Below are 27,025 nucleotides of genomic sequence, written 5' to 3'. Positions count from 1 at the left end.
TATGTGCTATGGTGAGCGCTGTGAACTGTGCAAGGCTGTTGAATCACAGATCTGTACTTCTGAGACAAATAATGCAATATATGTTAAGGAAAAAAAAAAGAAGATAGCAGGAGGGGAAGAATGAAGGGGGGTAAATCGGAGGGGGAGACGAACCATGAGAGATGATGGACTCTGAGAAACAGACTGAGGGTTCTAGAGGGGAGGGGGGTGGGGGCATGGGTTAGCCTGGTGATGGGTATTAAAGAGGGCACGTTCTGCATGGAGCACTGGGTGTTATGCACAAACAATGAATCATGGAACACTACATCAAAAACTAATGATGTAATGTATGGTGATTAACATAACAATAAAAAAATTTAAAGGAAAAAAAATATTCCCTCAGCAACTCCAGGACACTGTCATGTCAAGACTGTTTAATTTTCACAGTCACCCCAGAGAAGAGGCTGAAGGAACAGAGGCATGATTCTCCTACACTGGAACCCTCCAGTGATTAATAGTGAAGGAAATTTTGTCTTGAAAACAACTATTTACCAATCCCAGGGGGAAAGCAAATGAATCTAGCAAGCTCAGGCATCAGTATAAGATACACACATAATCCCAAGGGATCTATCACACGGCACCACTTTTATTGCTTATGTAAAAGATGTTTTTTAATAAGTAATACCTGCATAACATTTTAAAAATTCAAATATCCAAAAGAGTATACAACAAAGAGTCTTCTTCCCATCCCAGACCTTTAGTTCCTTTTCCAAAAGCAAAAACATTATCAGTAGTAGACTTCAGACACCTAAGATATACAATCATATGGGTATACAGGACTCCTTTAGCACCCCCCCAAACACACCTGATAATATAATCCCTTTCCCACACCACACTTCCCCCACCACACACACACACACACACACACACACACACACACACAACAGTATACTTGGGGGGATGATCTCAAACTGTCCCTGGAATCATCACCCCAGGACCAGGCCCTTGTCAGGTATCATAAGGGTCTCCCAGTTGAGCCACTCAGACCCTGTACTTCCCAGAGGCCTTAGGCTTGCTTGGCTCTACCAATGCTATCACCACCTACCAAGGCACCTTCCACCTGACCTACCACCACCCAGCCTTCACCCAAGAAGTGGAGAAGAACCCTGCTCATTCCTTAATGATAAGCCCTTGAAACTGTCCTGACCTCTAGGATGTATCAGCCTCCCCAGGTACAGGTGCACAGCCCCACGGTGCACGGGGGAGGTGCAGGCTCCCACCCTTCTGATGTTATGCCTTCACACTCCCTAGGGGGTAACTGTTTCCTAAGAGGTTTGGACACGTGATGAAATTGTCAAAACACATGCAATTAATGTGTGCAGAAAATTTCTGGGAGAAAACACAAGTAACTTTTAACAGTCATATCCCTGGGGAGAGGAGAGAGAATGAAGGCCTGGGGGAGGAGGGCCTTACTTTTTAGTGTATTGTTTCAATTTCATTTTGCCAGGTGATATAGTGTTTTGTAAATATTAAAAAACTAAGTGAAATTGCCTATGGATATTGTAGACAAGCCACCATCCTGTCTCCTGTGACCATATAGGACTGCTGTTTATGTTCAATAGAAAGTTTTTAAAAAGTTAACTATGAAGAGAGAACTGCCCTGGGGGAGTGGGGGAAAGAGGGCAGTGGGGGTGAGCGAGGAGTGAGGAGGGAGGGAATAGAAAGGGGAGGGGCAATCTCCAATCCTGGAAGTGAACCAAAGTTAAAGATGCTTCCCAGGAAGCCAGAAGGTGCTTCCAGGAATAACAGAAGCTTCAGTCTCTCTCTCTGTCTCTGTCTCAATCTTTCAATCTCTCTCTCGCTCTCATAAAGAGAGTGCAGAGCCGCCGAGCTGGTCTCCGTGTCCCTGGAAGGAGAGGAATAGGGCTCTGTCTGTCTGGTCAGCCTGTTCTGTGCCATTCCCAGAGCAAGAGGGAGGAAGGAGTGGGAAGACTCTGCCCAAAGACAACTTTGACCTGTAATACCTGCAGGTTTGCGGGGAAAGAGAAAGCAGGCTGAGGGCATGACCAGGCTGTGGGCTAAACCAGGCAGGGAAGGTTCCCAACCTCTTCCTTGCAGAAGATGGACAAGACCCTCACTTCCCATACATTAACCCACTGGACAGCACCCACTAAGATGGGCCAGATGAGGCCTCCACGTGGATCAGGAAGAGGGGGACTGCACCCAAACACCAGGTATCAGAGGCCCTCTGCTGGTGGGCAGAATTTTGGTCCCATGACCTTCACATCCTGATGTTACTCCCACAAGTATGTTCCCTTCACATGGCAAAGGGGATTTTGAAGATGTAATTGAGATTATTAATCAGCTGACTTTAAAATAGGAAAATTATATTGGATTATTGGGAGCAGGCCTAATCTAATAACATGATCCCTTAAAAGCAGAAGCAGAGTTCTTTCTCTGGCTGGTAGCAGAAGGCAGAGATCTGAAGCATGAGAAGGATCTGACATGCCACTGTTGGCTTGAAGCTGAAGTGGGAGGCACATGTCAAGGAAATGGGGACCTCAGTCTTACAGCCACAAGGAATTGAATTCTGCCTATTATCCAAATGAGCCTGAAGTGGCATCTCCCCCAGAGTCTCCAGATAAGAAGCCAGGCTGGCTGACACCCTGATTTTGGCCTCATGGTTCCCTGAGCAGAGGACTCAGTTGATTCTACCAGGACTTCTGACTCATGGAAACTAAAATAATACATTTCTGTTGTTTTAAAGCTCCTAAATTTGTGACAACTTGTTATGGCAGCAATGGAAAGCTCATACACTTCCCCAAAATCAAAATCAAAATCAAATCAACTCCAGAAATAGCTGATAAGCATTTATTAAGTATGAAACTCGAAAGTTCCAGGGCCATGAGTAAAAACATACTCCAGCTACCAGGGAGGGCACATCCATCATTAGACCAGATTTCCACTTAGCCAAAAGCAGTGAGACAGAAATGCCGATATCCCTGAGAAGGAGCTCGTAAGACTAACACTATTCCCCCATGATATTCACGAGGAGGGATGGGGGCACAGCAAGAGGCCACCCAGCGCCACACACAGGACATTGTTCAGAGGGAAGACTGGAGGACATGAGGACTGGTCATGATGTTTAACTGACGACATAGTCCTTACTGGGCCTGGTCTGTTTTCCTCATCAACGTGGGGAGCAGGAACCTCCCCAACACAGCTCTGCACAATATGGGGTCTGACTCCTAGTACCAGCCCCTGCGGCCTGGGGAAGACAAAGGATGGCTCAGCAGAGTTCCTTCTCCACTCCTGGAGACTCCTGGAGACTCAGCCCCATCCTGAGTCTGTTGTTTATCTGGGCGCATGGCACCAACATATTAAATTAGGTGAACCACATTTCTTCCCTATAGCTTGAGGCCACAATAGCTGAGACATCTATTTCTCCCAGTGGAGATGAAAGCCAGCCTCCTTTGGGGGGAAAACTACATATTAAGGGCATTAAAACCACTGATCCAAAACCGGATTCACAGAAGTGGTATTCAGGTGTCATCTCTGGCCTATGATATTCTGGAGGGTAAGTTCACATTGATCCTCTTTGGGTAAGGGCCTTCTCCTAAATGGAAATATTTTTATTATTCTCTCTGATGATAACTGATCACGGTAAAACATTCATACAACACAGCAAATACAAAACCAACCCCATGATTCCAACTTGCAGAAATAACTCTGGTTAACGGATGGGTATTTCCAAACTACTTTTAGTATACATTCACATGTGTACAGAGAAACTCAGGCCTTTTGAATAGAAACAAGCTGCTATATATTATTCACAGCTTCTTTCACCTTAAAAGATGCAATATATCAATACATGGACATAGCTTATAGTTTTTACTTGCTCCATTGCTATAACAGTGGCATTGTTTATAAGGAAAAAAATTTTCCATCAAAAGGGGATTGATTAAATAAATTATGGTCCAGCTATACCATGAAATTCCATGTGGCCATGTAAAAAAATAGGTAGATCTACTTATGCTTACATGAAAGTATTTTAAAAATAAATCTAATAAACAAAATAAGAACTGTTATGTATACTATAATACCATTGTTTAAAAAAAGAAAAAATATGTGTATATGTATGCATGCATATATACACATAAATATGTTAAAAGTATACACAATTGTGAATAGGAGTTACGGTGAGAGTGAATGGTGTTTGAGAGAAACCTAGTTTTATTAAAGGGAAACTTGTGTGTACTGTTTCCTTTTTTTTTTTGATATATGAATACTTCCTTGCCAACTATATTAATTGAGGAACTGTATTTATTTTGTCCATGATTATATCATTATAAGAACAATACCTGCTCTTATAAAGTCATTGAACAAATATTTACTTGAAGAGCAACTTTATAAATTAATTTATTAAAACTATCCCAGTTAACATCCCTGCACTTGCTTCTCTGTTCTGAAGTAAGGTTGAGACTGCTTCTGGGCCCTTCCCACCTCTCCAATGATACTAGGCAACATCTTCCCTTGAAAAGTCCCAAGTCCTGGGGCGCCTGGGTGGGTCAGTTGGTTAAGCGACTGCCTTCGGCTCAGGTCATGATCCTGGAGTCCCGGGATCGAGTCCCGCGTCGGGCTCCCTGCTCAGCGAGGAGCCTGCTTCTCCCTCTAACCCTCCCCCCCTCATGTGCTCTCTCTCTCTCTCTCTCTCTCTCATTCTCACTCTCTCAAAATAAATAAATAAATCTTAAAAAAAAAAAAAAGAAAAGTCCCAAGTCCTGGAGTACTTACCAACAAAGGAAAATGTCAGTGAATGTCTCTGCTGTGGTGAAAAGTGCAAATATAATCCAGTACATCATCCATTTGACCTGTTGAAAGAGAAAGCAACAAAGCTAGTAGAAAAGGTCAAGGATAAATGGCTGGCTGCCCAACATCAAGAACAAGAAGCTCAGACAGTGGATGCTGAGGCATGTCCAGGCAGTGTATCCTGCATTTATAACCCCTTCTCCCTGTCCTTCCACAGCTTGTTTCCAGTTCCACTCCAGACATTGGGGCTGGAAGCAAACAGGATGCTTCCACAAATAACCCAGGCTCAAAGTCAAAGTAGATCCTGGGTGACTATCTGTAGCCTTCACGTGAGCCAGGGAGACCAGCAGACCAGGAGTGACTCAGGATTCAGTTAGGTCATTTTACCAAGACTAATACTAGGTTAGTAAACTCTCCAGGCCTTAACAGAGATATACTTTGAAATGAACTTTAATCAGACCAGACCTTCTGGAATGGAATGGTGGTCACTTAGGAATGCTTTCCTGTGAAAAAGTCTCACATCCCCTCACAGAAACTAGATCTTTTTTTTTTTTAATCTCTCCCATGTGACCAACCTTTTCCATTTCTTTTTTTTTTAAGATTTTATTTATTTATTTGAGAGAGAGAATGAGATAGAGAGAGCATGGGGGGGGGGGAGGGTCAGAGGGAGAAGCAGACTCCCTGCTGAGCAGGGAGCCCGATGCAGGACTCGATGCCGGAACTCCAGGATCATGACCTGAGCCGAAGGCAGTCACCTAACCAACTGAGCCACCCAGGTGCCCGAACCGTTTCCATTTCAACTGCCTCTCTCCCCCAGTAGAGGCCTTGGACCTCTTGGATAGAGAGAGCACGAGGTGGGGGGGAGTGGGAGAGGGAGAAGCATACTCCCCACTGAGCAGGGAGCCCCAGAGGGTGCTCGATCCCAGGACCCTGGGATCATGACTCGAGCTGAAGGCGGACACTTAACGACTGAGCCACCCAGGTGTCCCTACTGTAAGTCTTCTAACTGCTTCCTTTGTCTCCTGGCTTCCCCCTCACCAACTCATCCTATAAACCACCCCTTTGCTAATCTCCCCAAACCAAGAACTTATCAAACTACTCCCTGATTTAAAATCTTCCAGCCTGCAGAATAAAGTCCAAATTCCTTAGCCTGCTCCTTCTAGCTTCTGGTGATGGTGGAGTAAGGCATTTGACTAACCCTCCCTCCAACAATGATAACACACTCTGAACAAAATATTTAAAAACAACTCCTTGAAGGCACTAGGAAGCTATCAAAAGCTGGTAGAAACTGGAAGGAAACCACACCAGGATAGATCCAGGTTGATGTGGCTGGGGACAATCCCCAGCCTGCAAATCATAGGACAGACAGAACTCAAAAAGAAACCCATAGTCTTCACGTCTGTAGAACTGGAGAATGAAATCTGAGACTGCTAGAGAAGCTGGAAATTAAAAGGAAAAAATCCCAGAGAGGGAAGTTATTAAGGGGGCAGGCTCCAAAATTCACATATAAATTCCTTCAAGTCTTTGCCTGGCCCCTGAATTGCACAGACTCAGGAAATACTCCAAGGTGGCTGAGGAAAAAAAAAAGTTGGAAAGCTGAAAAAGTTAAGCAGAAATTTAGTTTCTTCCCACTGTAGTAGAAATAGAGTTTAGAGTTCAGGTCTTGCCAAGTGGAGGAGCTTGGTAAACATCTGGGAATTTTCACTGAAACATCTTAAAGGCCATATCTTAGTAATAAAAATTACATCCCAGGACTAAGAGATCAGCTCTAAGACTAAGGACAAAACTGAAATACTCCTGCCCCAATAAATGTAAAACTTAACTGCCACAATGTCAAGATGATCTACAGAATTTAACTACATACTAGAACAAAACTCAACATTGTTTACAAGAATGTAACATGACCTTGTAGCAAGATTGCAGAATACAAGGTTAATATATAAAAGTCAGGGGCATCTGGCTGGCTCAGTCAGTAGAGCATCTGACTCTTGATCTCAGGGTTGTGAGTTTGAGCCCCACATTGGGTGTAGAGATTACTTAAAAATAAAGTCTTAAAAAAGTCAACTGTTGGGGTGCCTGGGTGGCTCAGTTGTTAAATGTCTGCCTTTGCCTCAGGTCATGATCCCAGGGTCGAGGCCTACTTCTCCCTCCCCCACTCCACCTGCTTGTGTTCCTTCTCTCACTGTGTCTCTCTCTGTCAAATAAACAAATAAAAATCTTAAAAAAAAAAGTCAACTGCTTTCCTACATATCTGGACACTGGAACTTGAAATTAAAATACCATTTAAGGGGCACCTGGGTGGCTCAGTTGGTTAAGCGACTGCCTTCGGCTCAGGTCATGATCCCAGGGTCCTGGGATCGAGCCCCGCATCAGGCTCCCTGCTCCGTGGGAAGCCTGCTTCTCCCTCTCCCACTCCCCCTGCTTGTGTTCCCTCTCTCGCTGTCTCTCTCTCTGTCAATTAAATAAATAAAATCTTAAAAAAATAAAATAAAATAAAATACCATTTAATAAGCAGCAAAAAAAAATTAATTACTCAGGAATATAACAAAATATGTAAAAGGTCTATGTGAGGAAAACTATAAACTATGATGAAAGAAATCAAAGAAGATCTAAACAAGTGGAGAGATATTCCATGTTCATGAATAGAAAACTCAGTATTATCAACACGTCAGTTCTTTCTTCCCAGATCAATCTAGAGACTCAATGCAATCCACCTCAAAATGCCAGCAAATTCTTTTGTGGATGCCAACAAACTGATTCTAAAATTTCTATGGAAAGGTGAAAGACCAAGAATAGCCAACACAATACTGAAGAAGAATAAAGTTGTAGACTTGACACTATCTGCCTTTGAGACTTAATATAAAGCTACAATAATCAAGACAGTGTTATTGCTTTAAGGAATAGATAAACAGATCTATTTTTAGAGTAGACAAATAGAGGGGGCGCCAGGGTAGCTCAATCAGTTAAGTGTCTGACTCTTGATTTTGGCTCAGGTCATGATCTCAGGTCATGAGATTAAGCCCCATGTCTGGCCGCACACTCAGTGGGAAATCTGCTTGAGATTCTCTCTCTCCCTGTCCCTTTGCCTCCCCTCCCCCTGCTTTCTCTCTCTCTCTCTCTAATAAATAAATAAATCTTGAAAAAAAAAGACAAATAGAACAGAGAGCCCAGAAATAGACCCCATAAGTATAGTTAACTGATCTTTGACAAAGGAGTAAAGGTAATTCAATGGAGAAAGAATAGTTTTTTCAACAAATGGTGCTAGAACAACTGGACATCACATGAAATAAATAAACAGATAAGTAAATAAGTAAATAAATAAGAAAATGAGTGAATAAATGAATGAATGAATCTAGACACTGGTCTTACATCCTTCATAAAAGTTAACTTAAAATGGATCATAAACCTAAAAGAAGATACAAAACTATAAAACTTCTAGAAGATAACATAGAAGAAAATCTAGGTGACCTTGGGCTTGGGAATAAGTTTTTTAATACAACAGCAACAGTATGACCCATGGAAGAAAAAAATTGGTAAGTTGGACTTCATTAAAATTAAAAACTTCGGCTCTGCAAGACACTGGTAAGAGAACGAAAAGACAAGCCACAGAATGGGAGAAAATATTTCCAATACATATATCTGATAAAGAACTAATATCCAAAATATACAAAAACCTCTTAAACTCAGTAATAAAAATAAACAACCCAATTAAAAGTTGGGCAAAAGATCTGAACAGACACCTCACCAAAAAAGATATACAGATATATAACAGCTTATTAACAAAGCTTTGGATATAAAATCTAAATTTTTCTTTTGTCACCACTTAACAAGACACTTATCCTAAGAACACAGGGGCAGGTTCAATATTATTTTTCTTGAAAAAGTATAAATATGTTAATGAAGCTACAAGAAAAGGTAGACATATTGAGTGAAGAGATGGGGGATTTCAAGAGAAAGAAGAAAACATTTTTTAAAAAGATTTTATTTATTTATTTGACAGAGAGAGACACAGCAAGAGAGGGAATACAAGCAGGGGGAGTCGGAGAGGGGGAAGCAGGCTTCCCGCGGAGCAGGGAGCCCGATGTCGGGCTTGATCCCAGGACCCTGGGATCATGACCTGAACTGAAGGCAGACACCCAATGACTGAGCCACCCAGGTGCCCCAAGAAGGAAACTTTTTTTAAAAAGATTTTATTTATTTGAGAGAGAATGAGGTATCACAAGCAGTGGGTAAGGGTAGAGGGAGAAGCAGACCCCCTGCTGAGCAGGGAACCCAATGCAGGACCCGATCCCAGGACCCTGGGATCATGACCTGAGCCAAAGGCAGATGCTTAACCAACTGAGCCACCCAGGAGCCCAAGAAGGAAACTCTTTAAAAAGAACAAAAGATATCCTAAAATTGAAAAATACAATATTTGAAATTTTTAAAATTATTGAACAGAATTAAGAGCAGACTGGATACTACAAAAGAAAAAAAATCTGTGAACTTGAAGACAATAAAGTCAGTAAGACAGAAATCTAGACTGGAAAAAAGTGGAGAGGCTCAATACCTGTGGAATAGCATCAAGCAGTCTAACATATATGGAATAGGAATTTCAGAGGAGAGGAAAAGAGAATGGGACAGAAAAATTATTTGAATAAATAATGACTGAAATTTTCCAGAATTGATCAAAAATAGCAAATCCACTGAACCAGGGAGCTCAGAAAATCCCAAAGAAGATAAATACAAGAAAACCACAGCCAGGCACATCACAGTAAAATTGCCGAAAAAGAAAGAAAATGTTAAGAGAGAGGGGGGAAAAACATATTACATACAGGGGAATGATAATAGGACTTTTCGTCAGAAATGATGAATACCAAAAGAAAATGGAATAACATATTTAAAGTGCTGAAAGAAAAAAGAAAAAGTCAACCTAGATTTCTACTCCCAGCAAAAATATCTTTGAAAAATAAAGGCAGGTCCAGGTCATGATCCCAGCGTCCCGGGATCGAGCCCCACATCGGGCTCCCTGCTTGGCAGGAAGCCTGCTTCTCCCTCTCCCACTCCCCCTGTTTGTGTTCCCTCTCTTGCTGTGTCTCTCTCTGTCAAATAAATAAATAAAATCTTTTAAAAAAATAAATAAATAAACGCAGCTCTGGTGAATGCCCATTGTCTTTGTAACTCTGAAACATATGTCTCAACAGATTATTTAGAGGTCTTCTTTATTCAGAAAAACAAGACTGTCCCCTGGGAACCACCTTGTTTTAATCTATCAAAAGCAACTGCTGTCTGAGAGACCACATGCTACAGCAGAACAGGCTCCCCAGCAGGGGGCAAAGAAGGTCCTTCCAACTGTACATTTCATGGCATGTTGGGGCCCAGGATCCAGGAATTCCCAACACTGGTATCCAGATACACAGCCAGGAGCCTGAATTCCTACTCTACTGTCTTTTTCTTTTTAGTATTCAAACCATGCTCTAATACCATCAATTAAAAACAAAGGACAGTGATGGAGAGCCTGAGTATCTCAGTAGGTTGAGCATCCGACTCTTGGTTTCAGCTCAGGTCATGATCTCATGGATCAGGAGATCGAGCCCCCCGTGACGGTCAGGCTTCCTACTCAGCGGGGAATCTGTTTGAAGATTCTCTCTCACTTCCCCTCCCCCTCATTCATGTTCTCTCTCTCTCTCTCAAATAAATAAATAAATCTCTTTAAAAATTTAAAAACAAAAAAAGGACAATGACAACAACAATAAAAAATCCCTTTCCTTGGGGCGCCTGGGTGGCTCAGTCGTTGGGCATCTGCCTTCGGCTCCGGTCATGATCCCAGAGTCCTGGGATCGAGCCCCGCATCGGGCTCCCTGCTCCGCAGGAAGCCTGCTTCTCCCTCTCCCACTCCCCCTGCTTGTGTTTCCTCTCTTGCTGTGTCTCTCTCTGTCAAATAAATAAATAAAATCTTTAAAAAAAAAATCCCTTTCCCTGACACAACTCTTAGCTATAAACTTGTCTAGTGAGTCATCTATACATGCAGTGTTTACTTTCTCGTCTCCCACTTACTCAGTGCACTGCATTCATTACATTAATATTGCTCTCACTGGGGATCCCACTTTGTAACATACTTCAAGACCCATTTTTAAGTTTTGTGGTTTTTTTTTTTTTACTTGATTTGCTTGACTTTCCGATGGATATGAAACTATCACTTCCTGAAAAGCTCCCCCAACACCACAACTGCTCTGGTTTCCCTCTTGACTTTCTGGCTACTTCTCAGGTTCAATTCCTCCACAAGCTTTTGTTCTAGACATTCTCTTCTAACTCTAGACAAGACATTCTCCACAAGGCTTTGTTCTAGACATTCTCTTCTAACTCTAGACAAGACATTCTCCACAAGGCTTTGTTCTAGACATTCTCTTCTAACTCTAGACAAGACATTCTCCACAAGGCTTTGTTCTAGACATTCTCTTCTAACTCTAGACAAGACATTCTCCACAAGGCTTTGTTCTAGACATTCTCTTCTAACTCTAGAATGTATTCTCTGCATTCCTCACCTACCACAGCCAATCCATCACCAAGTTCTGTCACTTCCACCCTGTTGAACCTATCTTCTTCTCTCTATCCTCTCTGTCATTTGCTTACTTCAGACCATGAACATCTCCTATAAAATAGAACTATAGCCTTTAGCTTGGTCTCTAAACCTCTGACCCCTTACTAATTGTCTTCCATATTCCATTCAGAATGATCTTCTTAAATCCAACTTTGATGATTCTTCTTCCTAAAGTCTTCAGCAGTTCCTTATTGTTTTTAAGATGGAGCCCAAATTCCTTAAATTGGCTTGCAAGTCCTTGCATAAACAAAACCACAATTATCTCCATAAAAGCTCTCCTCCACACCAGTACTTTCTTGAATTTTTCACTCCAGTTATAATGAACCTCTTTCAGTTCTCTGAACAGTGCCTCTTCTTTTGCTTCCAGAATTCAGCCCTCAGATCTCAGCCTAAATGTCATTTCCTCCAGGAAGTGTCCAAAGTTTGGGTAAGTACCTTCTCCTTTCTTCCTCTTAAAGTGTCTCATACATGCTCCCTGTCATAACACTTATTACTCTGCTTTGACAGTACCTGTTTATTCCTATGCTTTTCTTACTAGGCTGTAAGCTCCCTGAGAGTAGAAACAAGTTATTCTTGCACATCACCATATCTCTAGTACCTAAAACAATGATTGGCACATAGTAGGTACTCAAGGAATATGTTTTGAATGACTCAATTAGAATGTTGACATTGTGAATGGGAAAGAAAGGATGGTTTTTAAATGTTGAGGAAGAATATACTTTGGGAAATACTGGTTTAGGTGGCTTTTTGAGAAGAAAGGCAAAATTAGACAGCTTGCAGGGCAAATGTTCCCCACAAGTGCCTGCTGAATGGATGGCTGGGTATACACAGGAGGAAAGGGGCTTACTGAAGTTGGGGCATAGTGTTATATGGAGTCACTCCCACCAGCAAGAGTGTAAAGAAAGAGGTGATTTAGGGAGAAGAGGTTGAGCACCATAAGGCTGAGGGGAGCCTGAGGGTTCAGGACATTCACAAAGAATACCTAACAGGTCACTGAAAAGATAAGACCAAATCTCAGAAAGGAGGTTGAAACTATGGACAAAGATGAGGGAGCCATGCTAAAGAGGAGGCTTGAAGTGTTAACCTAAAGAAGTTTCTATCTTGCACTCCTTCACTTTAAATACTGTCATGCAGAAAGAAGGGTCTGAGAATGATTTGCTGAGCCTAACAGGGTAAATGGAATATGTGACTCAGAGATGGAAATCATAAATAAATTACCAGGAAATGGTTTTCCCCATCATGCCACCCAGAAACCAAATAATGCCTATTTTTTCCAAGGTTTGAAATAGAACTTGCCAAGTTTGAGGGATTCTATGTAACGCTTCCTATAAGATGAAGGGGAGCTTGGGTAGGCCAGCATCCAGGATCAGGAGAGGAAGCTATGGCTGATTTAAGGAGTAATATCCAGGAGCAACTCCAGAGCATGACTGGGAAGTCCCTCTCAGCTGGTCAGGGGCAGGATCCAGGAGTGAGGAGATAAGAGAGAAGCCAAGACCCTAAACCACAGCAAGAGGGTGGGAGGCAGAGCCTGGAGACTTTTCATGAACCCCAGAGGCAGGCTGAGATCCCACAGCTCATCAGACTCTGCCCTCAGGGCTCCTAGCAGCCTGCAAAAGGTCTTGTCCATGGCTGGGGAGGTAGTAGGTAGGTGTAGGTGTAGTCACCTCCTTAGCCTCACCTCCCCTTTGGGCCCTCTCCTATCTCTCCTAACCTCTCCAGCCACACTAATATTTCTTAAGTCTTTCATACTCTCTTTTGCATCTGAGCCCTGCTTCAGCCTCACAGAGAATTACCTTTGCCTATGACTGAGAAAGAAAAAATATGAGCCTGGTTTACAGATGACTCTGCACCATCTGCTGGGATGAGCTCACCGTGGACCACTGTGCAGTCAGGGGTAGAGAGAGTAGCAAAAGCGACAGTCCCCTGCAGGCAGAACTTTGAACAGTGCACTTAGCCAGGAAGAAACGTCTTGAGGTGATGCCTTTACACTGTCACCAGGTATCTTAACTGTATTTTCTTATTTTCTGTATTCTTGGTGCTCTAGCATCTGTGGCTTCACGGGCTGGGGAGAGATTGCCCCTCCCAGGACTAACCAAGTCTTAGAGATAGCAAAGGATGTGCCCTGGAGCACACCTTTCATAGGCAAACTGATCAGTCCAGAGCCCATACTCTTAAATGACCTCTTTCATGGGGCTCTCACAGGTTGAGCCAATATTCCCCAGCCCTGATCACCCCAGAGCCCGCTGAAATTATTCAAAGTAGCCAATCCTAAACCTGCTTACACTGCCTAGCTTTGACTTTCCTACAGACACCACAATAAAGAGTGTGGCTCCCTCTGACTCCTGACAGACCCGGGTGTTCCCCCATGTGGCCCTCCATGGCATGCTGTGTCTCCTATTTCTGGGAAGACTGTAAGAACTTCCTCCTTCATGACAGTCATTTCTGTGTCTGCATGCCTTACCATATCCAATTAAAACAAATCCCAGGGACATTTTAAAACACCAGGTAAGGACTGGCTAGATGGTGAGGTACTTGGAAGGGACAAGACGGAGAGACTGGCGTTGAAGTGATTTGGAAATGATGTGAATAGGCCCATGGAATTTAGATACTGGTGGCTTCTGCTTCTGCCCACCAAAAGGTCCCCGTGGCAAAAGGGGCTTTTGTAATCAAGTAGATGAGACGCCCAGCCCTGTGGATGTCAGCTAGACACTTTCCCCAGGATGACAGTGCATGTTCAATGGGCTCATGTACCAGTGGCCATGTGGAAGGGAGAGAGGTAGCAGGTGGGCTTGGCAATGTGGAACCCCTCTCACCAAGGCTTACCTGCCCAAACCACCACTTGCCCAGACCAAGTTACCAGTAGCGGCACGAGCATCTCTATGATGGTACCATATCTCATGGCCCCAGCCAAGCTCCTGGGATCAGGTTCATCGTACCAGGCCCCTTCCCTCACAGAAAAGGCAGCAGAATCTCTTCTGGAATATTCACTTATTCTGCATGCGGACTTCCTTTTCCTGCTGCCATGTTTCTGGCAGCTGTAGAATAAGTTGTGGACTCAGTGTCCTTTTCATTTTGATGCATGCCACCCAACACTCCTTCTAACCAAGGACCTTCTTTAATAGCAAAAGAAATCCAAGACAATAGGCTGACACTTTGGGGAGTCTCTGACCTTACTGTGCCCCCCCCCCCACCACTGCCTTGAGGCAGCCAGCTTTAAAGGGTGTTGCAACAGCTTGAGGAGAGTTCAGAAAGAGAACCAGCGGGGGAGTCAGCATTCTGTGTGACTGATGCACTGCCCTGGAGGATGTAGTTTCTTCCATGAACCAGTAACTAACACATGCTTCTGCAGCTTAGCCAGAACCTAAAGGTTCAGGGACCAAGGAAATGAGAGCGGTGTTTCTTATGGGTAAGCCTATTGCCAGCTTCTTGCAACTCAAATTGTGGTTCATGGATCAGCACGATTGGAATCATCTAGGAGCTTTTGAGAGATGGAATCATCTAGGAGCTTCTTAGAGATGTAGAATCTCAGGACGCACCCCAGACATAATGGATCAGCATCTGCATTTTAATAAAATCCTCTATTCATTCTATATGCACATTGAAGTTTGAGAATCACTGGTCTAACTGATTGACAACATTTTTGTTTTTTATCTTCAAGTCTCTGAGTTCTGCTTTTTAATTCTTCTAGTACCTGAGGAATGGGTGCTTTCACCAGGGATACAAAATGATTCCAATGACATGAAAGCAGAAACTACACTCCTACCTGGCCATTTCAGGACCACGATGCCTCTAGGAAATAGATAATAAAGGACTGATCCTGATTATCAAGGGGAACCAGGGTGGCTGCTACACAATGTGGCAGGAAGGAGGGTGGATGGGAGTTAAGAATCCTCTGTGGGGGGGATCTGAGTGTGATCACTTGTGTGAGTAAGTACCGCCTTGTTCAGAGGTAAAAGTCAATGGATCATCACTACAACCTTACAGAGGCAAGATTACTAAGGTCCCAGATTGCCCACAAATGAAGATTTAGGCCACACCCCTGATTAAGGAACCCCATTCACTAAAGCTCTGACTGAAGACAAAGGGAACATGAATTAGATGGTAGAAGAGGGAAGTAGTAGGAAAAATTATGAAAGAGTTTGGAATGGATGTTCTGTAAAATGCTAGGTGCTGCCCAGAGCATCCTTCTGAATTATCTTGATTCTACAGGTGTCTTGTTTTTCAATATCTTTGAGCTATTTTACAACTTTGTAAGTTATAGAAAACTGACTGCAATGCAAATGATTTTGTCCATAGAGGTGCAAATAAACTTTGTCCAATGGATCTCCCCACCCTCCTCCAAAATCAGCTGAATATCTATTAGTAAATATATTTAATCATTCCTGATTTCTCAGATACATCTGTTCTTTGGAGTCTCCTTTGAATTGTTGTTGTTTTTTTTAAACACCTTACTGGTTCCCTTATTAATTAATGAGTTAAGTAAAATTTCAACATGTGTCAACTTTATTTTTGTACAAGAGTCAGGATTTTACCCTTTTAAAAAAATTTATCTTTTAACAAAAGACATGAATACCAGCTATGAACTCATGACTACTTGCATGACTAAGGACTATAGCTTCTATCCATATTTTCTTCCTTTCTGTATTCTGTATAGATTTAAATATTTTAACTAGTTTTATTTTTACGTATTCTCTTTCTCTCCCTAATATAGTATATGGGGTATGTCAGTGATGGTTCACTTGACAATTTAATTTTTAGAGTGCTGAATATTAAGATCAGAGCCAGAGGAGGAGAGGACTTTGCCAGAGATACTGGATTGGTGCTGGACTCAGCTGGAAAAAAATTGGATTTGCCAAGTACATAAATCATATAGAATTCTCATTGGAAAGTTTCTTTAAAGCCAAAATATGGGCTAAGGAGTGAATGTGGGTGTTGAGCAGCCAAAGAAGTAACTGTAATAGAGATAGATCTATATCTATATTTATTTGTTTTTACTACCAACATCCAATACCTTTTAATTTGGGGAGAGTCTCCCAGCATGAGGATCTTTGTGGAAAACAAGGCCTGTTACATAGGCTTAGAAAAGTCAAATGCTCGTATTTAGGATTTTGAATCTGCAGGGACTCTTCCAAAGGCACAGACAGCTGGCAGCCAGTGTCCCTGGTGGTGACATCGGCAGCACCTTCCTCACCAGAGCTTTTCTGTGATGTGAACTTGGCTGTCACCAAGAGGCTGTCATCTAAGTGAAATGTGACTATGAAAGAATGGTCAGAGATGCTACCCGTTGGCTCTGAAGATGGAGGAAGGGGCAGGAGCCAAGGAATGCAGATGGCCTCTAGGAACTGGAAAAGACAAGGAAATGGATTCTCCCCTATAGTCTCCAGAAGGAATGTGTCCCGGCCTGATTTTAGCCCAGTGAGACCCATGAGACTTCTGACCTCTAGAACTGGGACATAATATCTTTGTGTTGTTTTAAGGCACTGAGTTCATGGTAATTTGTTACAGTGGCAATAAAAAACAAATACAGTAGGCTATTGTAGCATTCCAGGGAAAACGTGGTAAGAACCGCATTTAAGGGAGTGGCAGCACTGGAGGAGAGACCTGGTTTGAAGTACTATTAGGGGGTTAGAGACGGACACAGTCAGCAACTGGGTGTGTGTATGGGGTTGGGTGGTGAGGGGGAGGCAGAAGTTGAAGGCAGTTCCAGGTTTCTGTCTTGGACAAATGGGTTTATTGGTATAAATGAGGGAAAGGGGTCAGTGTAATGGTGAGTGTGAATGTGTGTGAGAGTGCACATGAAAGTGTGTGAGAGAGTGTGTGAGCATGAGTGTGAGAGTGGGCGAGAGCGTATGAGTGTGAGAGAATATGTGTGAGAGTGTGTGTGAGACTATGTGAGAGTGGGTGAGAGAGCATGTGGGTATGAGAAGTGTGTGGGGTATATGAGTGGGAGAACATGTGTGAGAGAGTATGTGAATGTGAGAGAACATGTGAGTGTGTATGAATGAGAGAGCATGTGAGAGTGCATGGGAGTGAGTGAGAGCATGTGAGTGTGAGAAGTGTGTGTGTATAATAGAACATGTGTGAGAGAATATGTGAGTGTGAGTGTGAGAGAGCATGTGAGCAAGTTATGGGTGTGAGTGAGAAAATGTGTGAGAGCACATGCGAGTGTGAGAAAGTGTTGGAGAGCATGTGTGTGTGAGTGTGAGGGTGTGTGCAAGAGCACATGTGAGAGCATGTGTGAGAGAGTGAGTGTGTGCGTGCGCATGAGCAAGTGCAGGAAAAGCAGGCAGATCTCTTCTCGTACTACTCAGTTCCTTTCTTTCAGTTCAATTTTTACCAAGAAACCTTCTAATATTAACTCTCAAGCTTGCCCTACTGGGAAAAACTCGTGCTCTCTAGCCAACACAAATAGCTGCTCTGCTTGTCAGTTATATTTTTCATTCCAAATTAATGAATTGCCATTTTAGTCATAAACCAGGCTCCTGTGAGTTTGGTCAAAGCAAAACAATTTACCAGGGTCTGATCTCTCCCAGATGAGCTGACAGAATTGAGTTTCTGTCCCTGCAAAGCGGAGGATCAGACCCTGAACCACGGTGACCCTGATTATGCCTTCTTACGTGGCACAGCTTCCCTGTACCCTTGGCTGGCTGGAAGGGGTCAGGAGAGAGACTTTGGGAGAGGCCACCTCATGCTTTATCCCTGCGCCATGCCAATTTAGAATCATGAGGTTCTGTGCTTGCAACTTAACAGCTATTTAGAGTTCACACTCTGAGACTCCCTCGAATATACCAGGGATCCAGTCTCCAGAGAACCCACCCCTGTCTGGATCCCCTGCTTAGCAGATGCAAGCCCAGACAAGCAGCTCAGGGAAACTGAGGAAATGGGGCCTGGGGTGAGGGTTGAGTTCCACTTGCAGCTGACCGGGAGGTGGCTGATTTTCATCACAAAGACATCCTGGAAAATCTGAGAAAGAAAGTGACTTTCAAATACACTTTATTTCTTTACCTGTGGCAAACTTCCAAAGTGACTTCCGAGTAAAAGAAAAGTAAAGATCCTTTGTCCCTCACAACACTAAGGGCCAGGATTGCTGATATTCACCCCTCCGATTAGGAAACCAAGGCTCTTGGAAGTTAAGCTTCTTGTCCAGCATTGCATCCATCAAATGTCAGAGCCAGCACTTGACTTCAGACTCCTGATGCACAAATTCATGTCCTCTGTAGTTTGACCTGCGTTTCTGCCCTACATGGGATGGGGCACCCTTTCCTCATCAGCCACCCCACGTAGGTGTTTGCCAATCAGGGGTGGCCTGATGATTCTCCTGCCTAGAGGTGCCCAGCACATGTAGGGCTGTGATGGTGCCAACCAGCAATAATACGATCCTCCAACCCGTAAGTACTCTGGTTTCCCTTCCTACATGTTCAGCCCTCTGCTAGGTGCTGGGGAATCAGATGAAAGATGATGACCAGCCCCTGTTCTCAAAAAGCTTATAAAGCAACAGAGTTTAAATCGTGGGGTACTCAAATCACACAACTGGAATAGGGATCACTGCCAGAATCACAGAGGCAGGAGGACCTGAGCTCCTGTCCCCCATGGCGGACTATCTCCCAGTAACGGTGGTCTACACAGTGTTTTCCAGACAAGGAAACTGAGGCTCAGAGAGGTAAGGTCATTTGTCCAAGGCCACACAGTGGTATGTGGCAGCCTGGGTGGCCTCTGATCCCTGATTCCATTTCCTCTTGCCATACCTCCCTTCCATTCTGTGGTTCTACAGGGGTCCAGACGTGGGGAGGACTCCTGGACCACGCAGGGCAAGCCTCATGAGAAAAAGAGTACAGGAGGGGTTCCTTTGCCCTGCTACCAGTGCCCGTACCACAGAGGGCAACCTCCTTCTCCCACTACTTCACACCCCGCTTCTCCACAACCATCGGGACCCCACCAATCAGTGCTACTTACGTATTCTTTAATGTCCTTCGATTTCACAGCCTTGTAGGAATAATACGCAGGGTAAAGGGTGCCAAATATAAGCCTGGAGGGAAAAGAGAGAGAAAAGAGAAATGTGATTTTCATTCATCCTATTTGACGGAAAGTGTCTGTCTTCAATGCCAAAAGCAGTTCCCCAAGCTACAGAAGATACTGCTGTGTGGCTTGATCTAGCTTTATGAATGCCCTGCCGGTTTCTTCTCGGGGCTGGGCTGTGCTTCGGAACCTCTGTCTCCTGCTACAGCTGCACACCCACCCTCCTTCAGCCTGTGATTTGGCAACGTAAAAGAGTGATTCGGGGTCATGGAAGCCAAAAATGGGGGTGAGAGTGGGGGTGGGAAGCCAAGCCAAACTGCCATGACCTCTGAAATTAAAGGTCAAACTCCCCTCTCCTGCTGCTAATCCCCACTGATGCTCTGGAAAGCCCGCCCACACCTTGGGCTTCCTTCTCCAAAAAAAACCTTTCCACTTAAAGTTCCTTCAAATTTCACTCCCCTCACACTTGATTCCAGCATCCTGCAGCCAGAATCAGCTTTTCAAATTGTAAATGCAGTCTTCCCAAGACACACATCCCCACCCTGCATTAACCCACTTCTCAGTGCTCTTAAGAAGAAGGAAATATAACAACAGCAGGTGACTGTCTAGGTATCAGCTCTCAGTGACCATGCCCACTGCTGTATGAGGTTATTAAATAGTTTGACTCTCAGCCGTGCCCCAGGCCTCTCCCGGCCCTCATTCTCTCCCCCCTTGTCCCATCCCTTCTCAAAGCCTTTGCCTCTGCTGTTCTCACTTTCTGGAATTGTCCCTTTCCCTTCTTTGCCGGTTAATGCCTGTTCATCCATCAGATCCCAGCTCCATCATGACTTCTTCATGGAACACTTTCCTGACCGCCCCAACTAGGTCAAATCTCCTATGACACAATGTACACATTATCAAAATGCTCTTTTACTACTAGCTGTCATGCTCTGATTGACAACATCTCCCAATTGAACTATCAGTGCCTTCAGAGCACGGAATGAATGTTTTGTTCAACAATGTGTTCTCAGCGCCTACCAGATAGAAGGCTCTCAATGGATATTTTTAAGTGAATGAACTGACAGAACGTTCGAGCTGCAAAGGTTTAATCCATTCCTCTGAGGGATGAAGTCACCTCCCAGGTGTAAGCTGACTGGGAACAGAGCCACCCTGGTCCCAGGCCCCACAGGAGCCAACATCTCCTGTAACAGCCCCACAGATGGAGCTTCTAGGGTGCCTGCAAGGAGACACCACATTCCGGAAGCCCAAACCCATGGCTTCCTCATCAGGTTATTTAGAGGTCATACAGAGAACTCCCAGGCCAGATTCAATGTACCATGCAGGGGTCAGCTTTCCCATTAGCTCTGTGGCCAGGTGACACCCTGACCTTCCATATTCATCGGGTTTCCAGGGAAAAACAGAAAGTGAATGGAACTCTTTCCGATGCTGAAAGAGAAAGGGTTTTTGCAACCTTGGCTCACACAGGCCTTGCACTACGTGCTTTATAGGCATCGCCTCAGTCCTCAGACTGGCCTGGTAAAACTAACCTTTTTCATAGACAGGATACTGACACATGGAGCCGTTAGTCACTTGCTTGTCTAAGGTTGTAGCACCATAAGGAGTAAAGCAGGGGGCTAGGACCCAGCCAGGTTGGCCTCCTCCACACCTGGCTTCTCACCACCGCTGTCTACTGCTTTGGAGCACAAGGCCATCCTCTGGGAAGGCCAGAGTTTATGTGTGGGGTGCAAGAGAAGCCAGCAAAGGGGACAAAAGAGTAGTCTGAAAGGAAGGGGAAAAAAGTAAGCCTGGGGGAGGGAGGAAAGGAATTTAAGAAAGAGAAAGAAGGCAACAGTGTCAAAGGCACTGGGCAGGCAGAGGGGGATGCCTCGTGGAGGAGCCTACTGGCTTCAGTCATGAGCCAGCTTGGTGAGGGAGGGCCTTCCAACCACTCCACCCTGCCCCAGCGCCAAGCATTCTCAGAGCTCAGGGAGTCTTACTTTCTTAGGAGGCCTTTCCTGACCTTGTCACACCTCACACCCCAGACTAGCTTGCTCTTGCTGTGACTCTGGACGTTCCCCTTTCTTAGCCCTGATCCACACCACCTGCAATGGTGTAGTCAATGTCTGTCTCTCACATAAGACTATGTGTCTCCCAAAGCCAAGGATGGTATCTTTCTCATTCATAATCACCCCCCGTGGGCCTGGCAAGAGTTCAATAGATATTGACATATCTACATATTCACTGTGTGAAGTTTCAGAGAGTAGTGAAGCAAAAGCCAGAGCCATCCAGGGGACACTTGTGACCTTGGGACTGAGGTTTCAGCATCCAGGGGGACGCCAGACGGCACCAGGCTGATTCAGCAAAGCCTCGGGCATGGTGCCACAGGTTCCGGAGAAATAAACACGCCGCTCCTTTGGCACAGATGCCCCGGTTATTAGCCACGTCTGCCAGGATGGTTTCCAGCCCCTGCCCTGAGGCCGCATGGGAGCATCCGAAAAGAGAGAGGTGGAAAATGCATCATGACCCAAGGCTGGTTGGTTGATTTGCTCCTCTGTGAACTCCAGTGAGTAGAACAGCACGCCAACACCATCCGGAAAGGCTCAAGGGCGCCCAGACAAGAGATGGCGTGCTCCATCTGCCAGGCTCCTGATGTGACGTGGTTGCCAGTGTCCCCCTGTGCGCCACCCGCCCCATATTTGACAGCACCGGGACAGCAAGACGGACTTGCTTTTCAGTTTCTGAAGGTTTAATGATGCCTCCCGGTAAGGGAGCACACTTAGCACTTCAGGGAAAGATAATGGGATTAAAATGGCAAGGTCTTCCAAATCTGTTCTGGAGAAAAGAAATAACAAAAAGAAGTAACAAATGAAGCACATCCAAGCCGAAGGGTTTGGGCACTTACGTCCATTCAGACCAAGTCCCTTCTCCAGCGACCCCACCCGCCTTCCTTCCCAGCCTGACGGCCCACCCCTGCCCGAGGCTCCGGATCTTACAGCCAGTAGCTGTCCCCTATAAGCCATTCTCCCTTGCTCACAATCTTTGACTTCCTGCCTGCATCTTAGTGTGTGATCTTTCTACAACGCCACGACTTTTTCCTGATAAAAGTCCCACTAATCCTTTAAGACCCAGCTCAGAAAAGCCACTTCTGTGAATCTCTGATCACTTGTCCCTCAGAATTTTCTGGGCACTCTACCATAGCCTTTATGTAGTAGTTTCGATAATGAATCATTAACAATAAGGACAGTAGGATCACTGAGTGCTAATGCCAGGCGCTGCTGTACACACCTCTCCATACCCATCTGGGATAAGACGTCTCACTACTCCATCTTACAGACTGGGACACTGAGGCCAAAGGAGGGGGAACAGCCAGGAGCACAGGTGGGATGTGGACCTGAGCAGCCTGACAACAGGGCCTGCCTTCTTCTCCCAGGGTGGCCTGTGCTGGCTGAGTCGTCTCCCCAGCCAGACCATGCAGTTCTCGTCCGACTGGTGGGGTCCCTAGTGCCCGGCACAGCCCCTGCCCAAGTGGGTGCCTGCTAAATGTCTGTTGAGTGAATAAAGATCAAAGAATTGCAATCTCTCTCCAAGGAGCTTAACCCACTTGATAGATTCACATACCTCTCCCCACAAGGTCAGGAGGAAAGCAGTAAAATACTTAAGAGGATCTTGAGTCCTGAAGTGCTCAAGGCTGGCCCCAGCAGAGAGATGGTGGAAGGCTGGGGTGCCTCCCTCTGGAGAGGAGACCAGGCTCTGGCTAACACACTCCTCCCAGTTATTACTAGACAGAACCTCACACCGCATCCCCCAGCCTCCAAGCCCTGCACCACCCCCCCTTCTCGCCACTGTCATGTACTGCTACCCTGGAGCCCCCACTCCTAACTTACTGGCTCCATTTACCTGCCTGACACATTTCTCCTATCTTTGCCCTTCATTCTTTCTCTTGCTCCAAGTTAGGGGCCTTCATCCAGGGGTTGCCTCCCCCACCACTTCCACAGCTGTAGTATCTACAAGGGACCATGAGTCTCATCTTCTAAGGCAAGGGTTCCCAGCCAGGATGATTTCGTTTCCCCAGACATCTGGGTGATGTCTGGAAATACTTTGGTTGCCACACTGAGAGAGTGCCCCTGGCCTGTGGTGGGTGGAAGCCAGGGATGCTGCTAAGCATCCTACAGTGCACAGGACACCTCCCTCCCCAACAAAGAATTATCCAGCCTCAAAAGTGCAGAGTGGAAAAACCCTGGTCTAGTGAGCTATTTCCCAGTCCTTGGCCATGGATTCTTCACTCAATCATCAAGGACAATCTGTTCTCAAGAGTTTTTATTTTATTTTAATTTCTTTATTTGAGAGAGGGAGAGAGAGCAAGAGCAAGGAGGAGAGGCAGAGGGAGAGGGAGAAGCAGACTCCCAACTAAGCAAGGAGCCCGACGCGGGGCTTGATCCCAGGACTCTGGGATCATGATCTGAGCCAAAGGCAGACACTTAACTGACTGAGCCACCCCGGCACCCCTGCTCCCAGGAGTTTTTAAAAAAATGCCCAGTGTCCCAGGCAAGACAATAGATGCTCAGATAGGAGGAGACAGTCCAATATGGCGAAGACCACATACCTATCCCATTGGTCAATGTCAGGGAAAAACACAACTCTGAAGCTACTTATCAACTTCCTGGAGCTCTGGCAAAGAGAAGAGAGGCATTGCTCACATGAATAAACCGTAACTGAGATGCCAGTTATAGAGCCTGCAGGGGGGCAATCGCAGGCCTGCAGCTCAATACAAGCTGGGACACAGACAGTTGCTAACCTTGGTCAAGACTTCTGCAAACAGTGAAATGCAGTATTTTCCACAGTCTTCTCAGGCATCCTAATATTGGCCTAACATTTCCCAATCCCAAAATATGATGAAAAAAACTTTTTTTAAGATTTACTTATTTATTTTAGAAAGAGAGTAAGATGGAACATGCGTGGGAGGGGCAGAGGGAGAGGGAGAGAGAATCCCAAGCAGACTCCGCACTCAGCGTGGAGCCTGACATGGGGCTCCAGCTCATGACACTGAGATCACAACCTGAGCTGAAACCATGAGTCAGATGTTCAACCAACAGTGCCACCCAGGTGCCCCCCAGATTGTGTTCAAAGATTTAAAAATCAATGTTAGGAACATTTTTTTTCTAAAATTAATTTTTTAATGTAAGAAAAATAACAGGCCTACTGTACTGTATAATATTTATATTATGATAAAACAAATTGAATATAAGGAATGGTACACCACACAGGGGCTTCTGGAATGCTGAATTTCTTGATCTGGGCAGTAGTCACACAGAGTTTTGCTTTGTATTTACAAATGTACATTAAACTGTACACATATGTTCTATGCACTTTTTTGTATGTGAATGTTATATTTTATAACTTTTTAAAAAGATTTTATTTATTTATTTGACAGAGAGAGACAGCAAGAGAGGGAACACAAGCAGGGGGAGTGGGAGAGGGAGAAGCAGGCTTCCCGCTGAGCAGAGAGCCCGATGCGGGCCTCGATCCCAGGACCCCAGGATCATGACCTGAGCCAAAGGCAGACGCCTAATGACTGAGCCACCCAGGCGCCCCTATATTTTATAATTTTTTAAAAGTGATGTCCCATATCCAAAAAAAATGAATTTGCACGAAAGGTCTTCAAAGTCATGAACGTATACTGTTTCCTTTGAGCATTAAAAGGCTATTAAATTTTATACTGATCACACTTTGTGTTTTCTGTTCTTAGTAAAAAAAAAAATGTAATTTCTAATTGCTGTTCTCTGAAGGTTTTTTCTAAAAGCTTATAAATCAATTTTTATTACTCTCTATGAGAATTAATCCCCAAGACCATTTTTGCGGTCCACTCTCATAGAAGGATGCTCCTTGGTTTTTGAGATCCTACTGGCATTCAAATAAATACACTATAATTTTTAATATGAAAAACTTTAAGACATAACATATATTTGAAGTCTTCTATATATTTTTTCCTGATACATCCCATTCCCTCCTTTCCCAGAATAACCACTATCCTGAATTTGGTGTTTATCATTCTCACCATGTTTTTATTAACTATGTAAGTCATGCATAAATGAAAAAAAGTTATTCCTGCTTAAACATTATATAAATGGAATCATACTCCATGTATTCCACTGAAATATGTTAACTTTGTGTTTTTGAAATTTGGTCCATGTTGGTACAAGTCTTTTTAGATCATTTTAAACCACTATGTGGTATTTCACCATGTGACTGTACCACAATTTGTTTATCCATATATAAATATGCACCTATTCATGCATATTTAGGTACTTTCCAATTTTTTACTATTTCAAACAGGGCTGTAATGAACATTCTAATACATGTCTCCTGTGCACATCCTTCTCTAGGGTAGATACATAATGTGAATTATAGGGTACAGCACCGTCCACCATACAATGCAAATCCACTCGCCAAGGAGGTTCTGCCAGTTTCTACTCCTTCCTATAGCATAGAAGACTTCCAATGCTCCCCTTTCTTGCCAAACTGATAGAGATTTAAAATTTTTGCCGATCCGTTATGTGTGAAATGGCATCTCATGCCTGTTTTAATTTGTATTTCCTCAATTATAAGCGAGGTGTAGCAGCTTTTACACCTATTAGCCATTTGGGCCTGCTTAATTGACCTATTTCTATCCCCCATTAGCTTATCTTTTCTTACTGATTTTTAGGACTTCTTTGTGAATTCCAGGTATAAATCCTTCCTTGGACGTGTGCATGGCAAACATCTTTCTCCAACAAAAAAGAAAAAAAAAAAAAAACTCTTTTAACTTGGTTTGTGGCCCCTTCTGCTGTATAAGTTTTAAATTTTACATGGACAAATATATCAATCTTTACTTTTATAGCTTTTTTAAAATTGTTTTATTTTATTTTATTATGTCATGTTAGTCACCATACAATACATCATTAGTTTTTGACGTGGTTATAGCTTGTTTTTATATCTTGTTAAGGAAATCCTGGTCACATATATTTTCCCATAAACATGTTTAACTTTTGCTTCTTCACTATTAGGTTTTAATTCACCTGGATTTATCTTTATGCATGCTGTGAGCTCAGGATTCAATTTTGTTCTTTTCTGTATGGATCCCAATTGTCCTAGTAACATTTACTGAATCCTTTCCCATTGGGTTTCAGTGCTACCCATCACATGTATAGTTTTCCAATGTTCCAGGTGTTATTTCATCTCTCCATTCTGTTCTACTGGTCTACCACCTAACTAAGCACCTATACCAGTGTCTTGATTCTCAGAGTTTTATAATAAATTTTAATGTTCTTAAAGTTGTCTGGTCTATTCTCAGCTTTTTTCTATATGAATTTCATAATAGCTTGCCAAATTCCATGAAAAACTTTAATCAGATTTTGGTTGGAATTGCACTGAATTTATAGATTTACTCAGGAAGAAGTACCATCTCTGTTATCAGGTTTTCTCTTTATGAACATCATCTTTTCCATCTACTTATATCATCTTTAATGTCTTTTCATGGTATTTATAAATTTTTTCCATAAAGATTTTGGACAAGTTTGGTTTTATTTATTCCTAAGTACTTCAGGGATTTTTGATGGTATTGTGAATTTTTGAATTAGATTTTCTACTGGTTACTAATGGCATACAGGAATGTTATTGATTTTC

At 43.8% G+C, this 27,025-nt stretch overlaps 1 protein-coding gene across 2 annotated transcripts in view; it reads right to left on the bottom strand.

The window, feature by feature from the left end:
• The window catches only part of REEP1 (receptor accessory protein 1), a 101,188-nt gene that overhangs the window by 34,863 nt on the left and 39,300 nt on the right, over nt 1-27,025 (bottom strand). For both annotated transcript variants that reach the window (XM_027624100.1, XM_027624101.1), the window contains exons 2-3: nt 19,322-19,394; nt 4,774-4,850 (exon numbers count right to left, since the gene is read on the bottom strand). In XM_027624100.1, coding sequence (XP_027479901.1) covers nt 4,774-4,850; nt 19,322-19,394 — 150 coding nt within the window. The remainder of the gene's footprint in view (nt 1-4,773; nt 4,851-19,321; nt 19,395-27,025) is intronic.

This window comes from Zalophus californianus, chromosome 8, assembly GCF_009762305.2.
Source record: "Zalophus californianus isolate mZalCal1 chromosome 8, mZalCal1.pri.v2, whole genome shotgun sequence".
Taxonomy (NCBI): domain Eukaryota; kingdom Metazoa; phylum Chordata; class Mammalia; order Carnivora; family Otariidae; genus Zalophus; species Zalophus californianus.
Note: the sequence above shows the minus strand (reverse complement) of the source record. Positions and strands in the feature narration are given on the sequence as shown.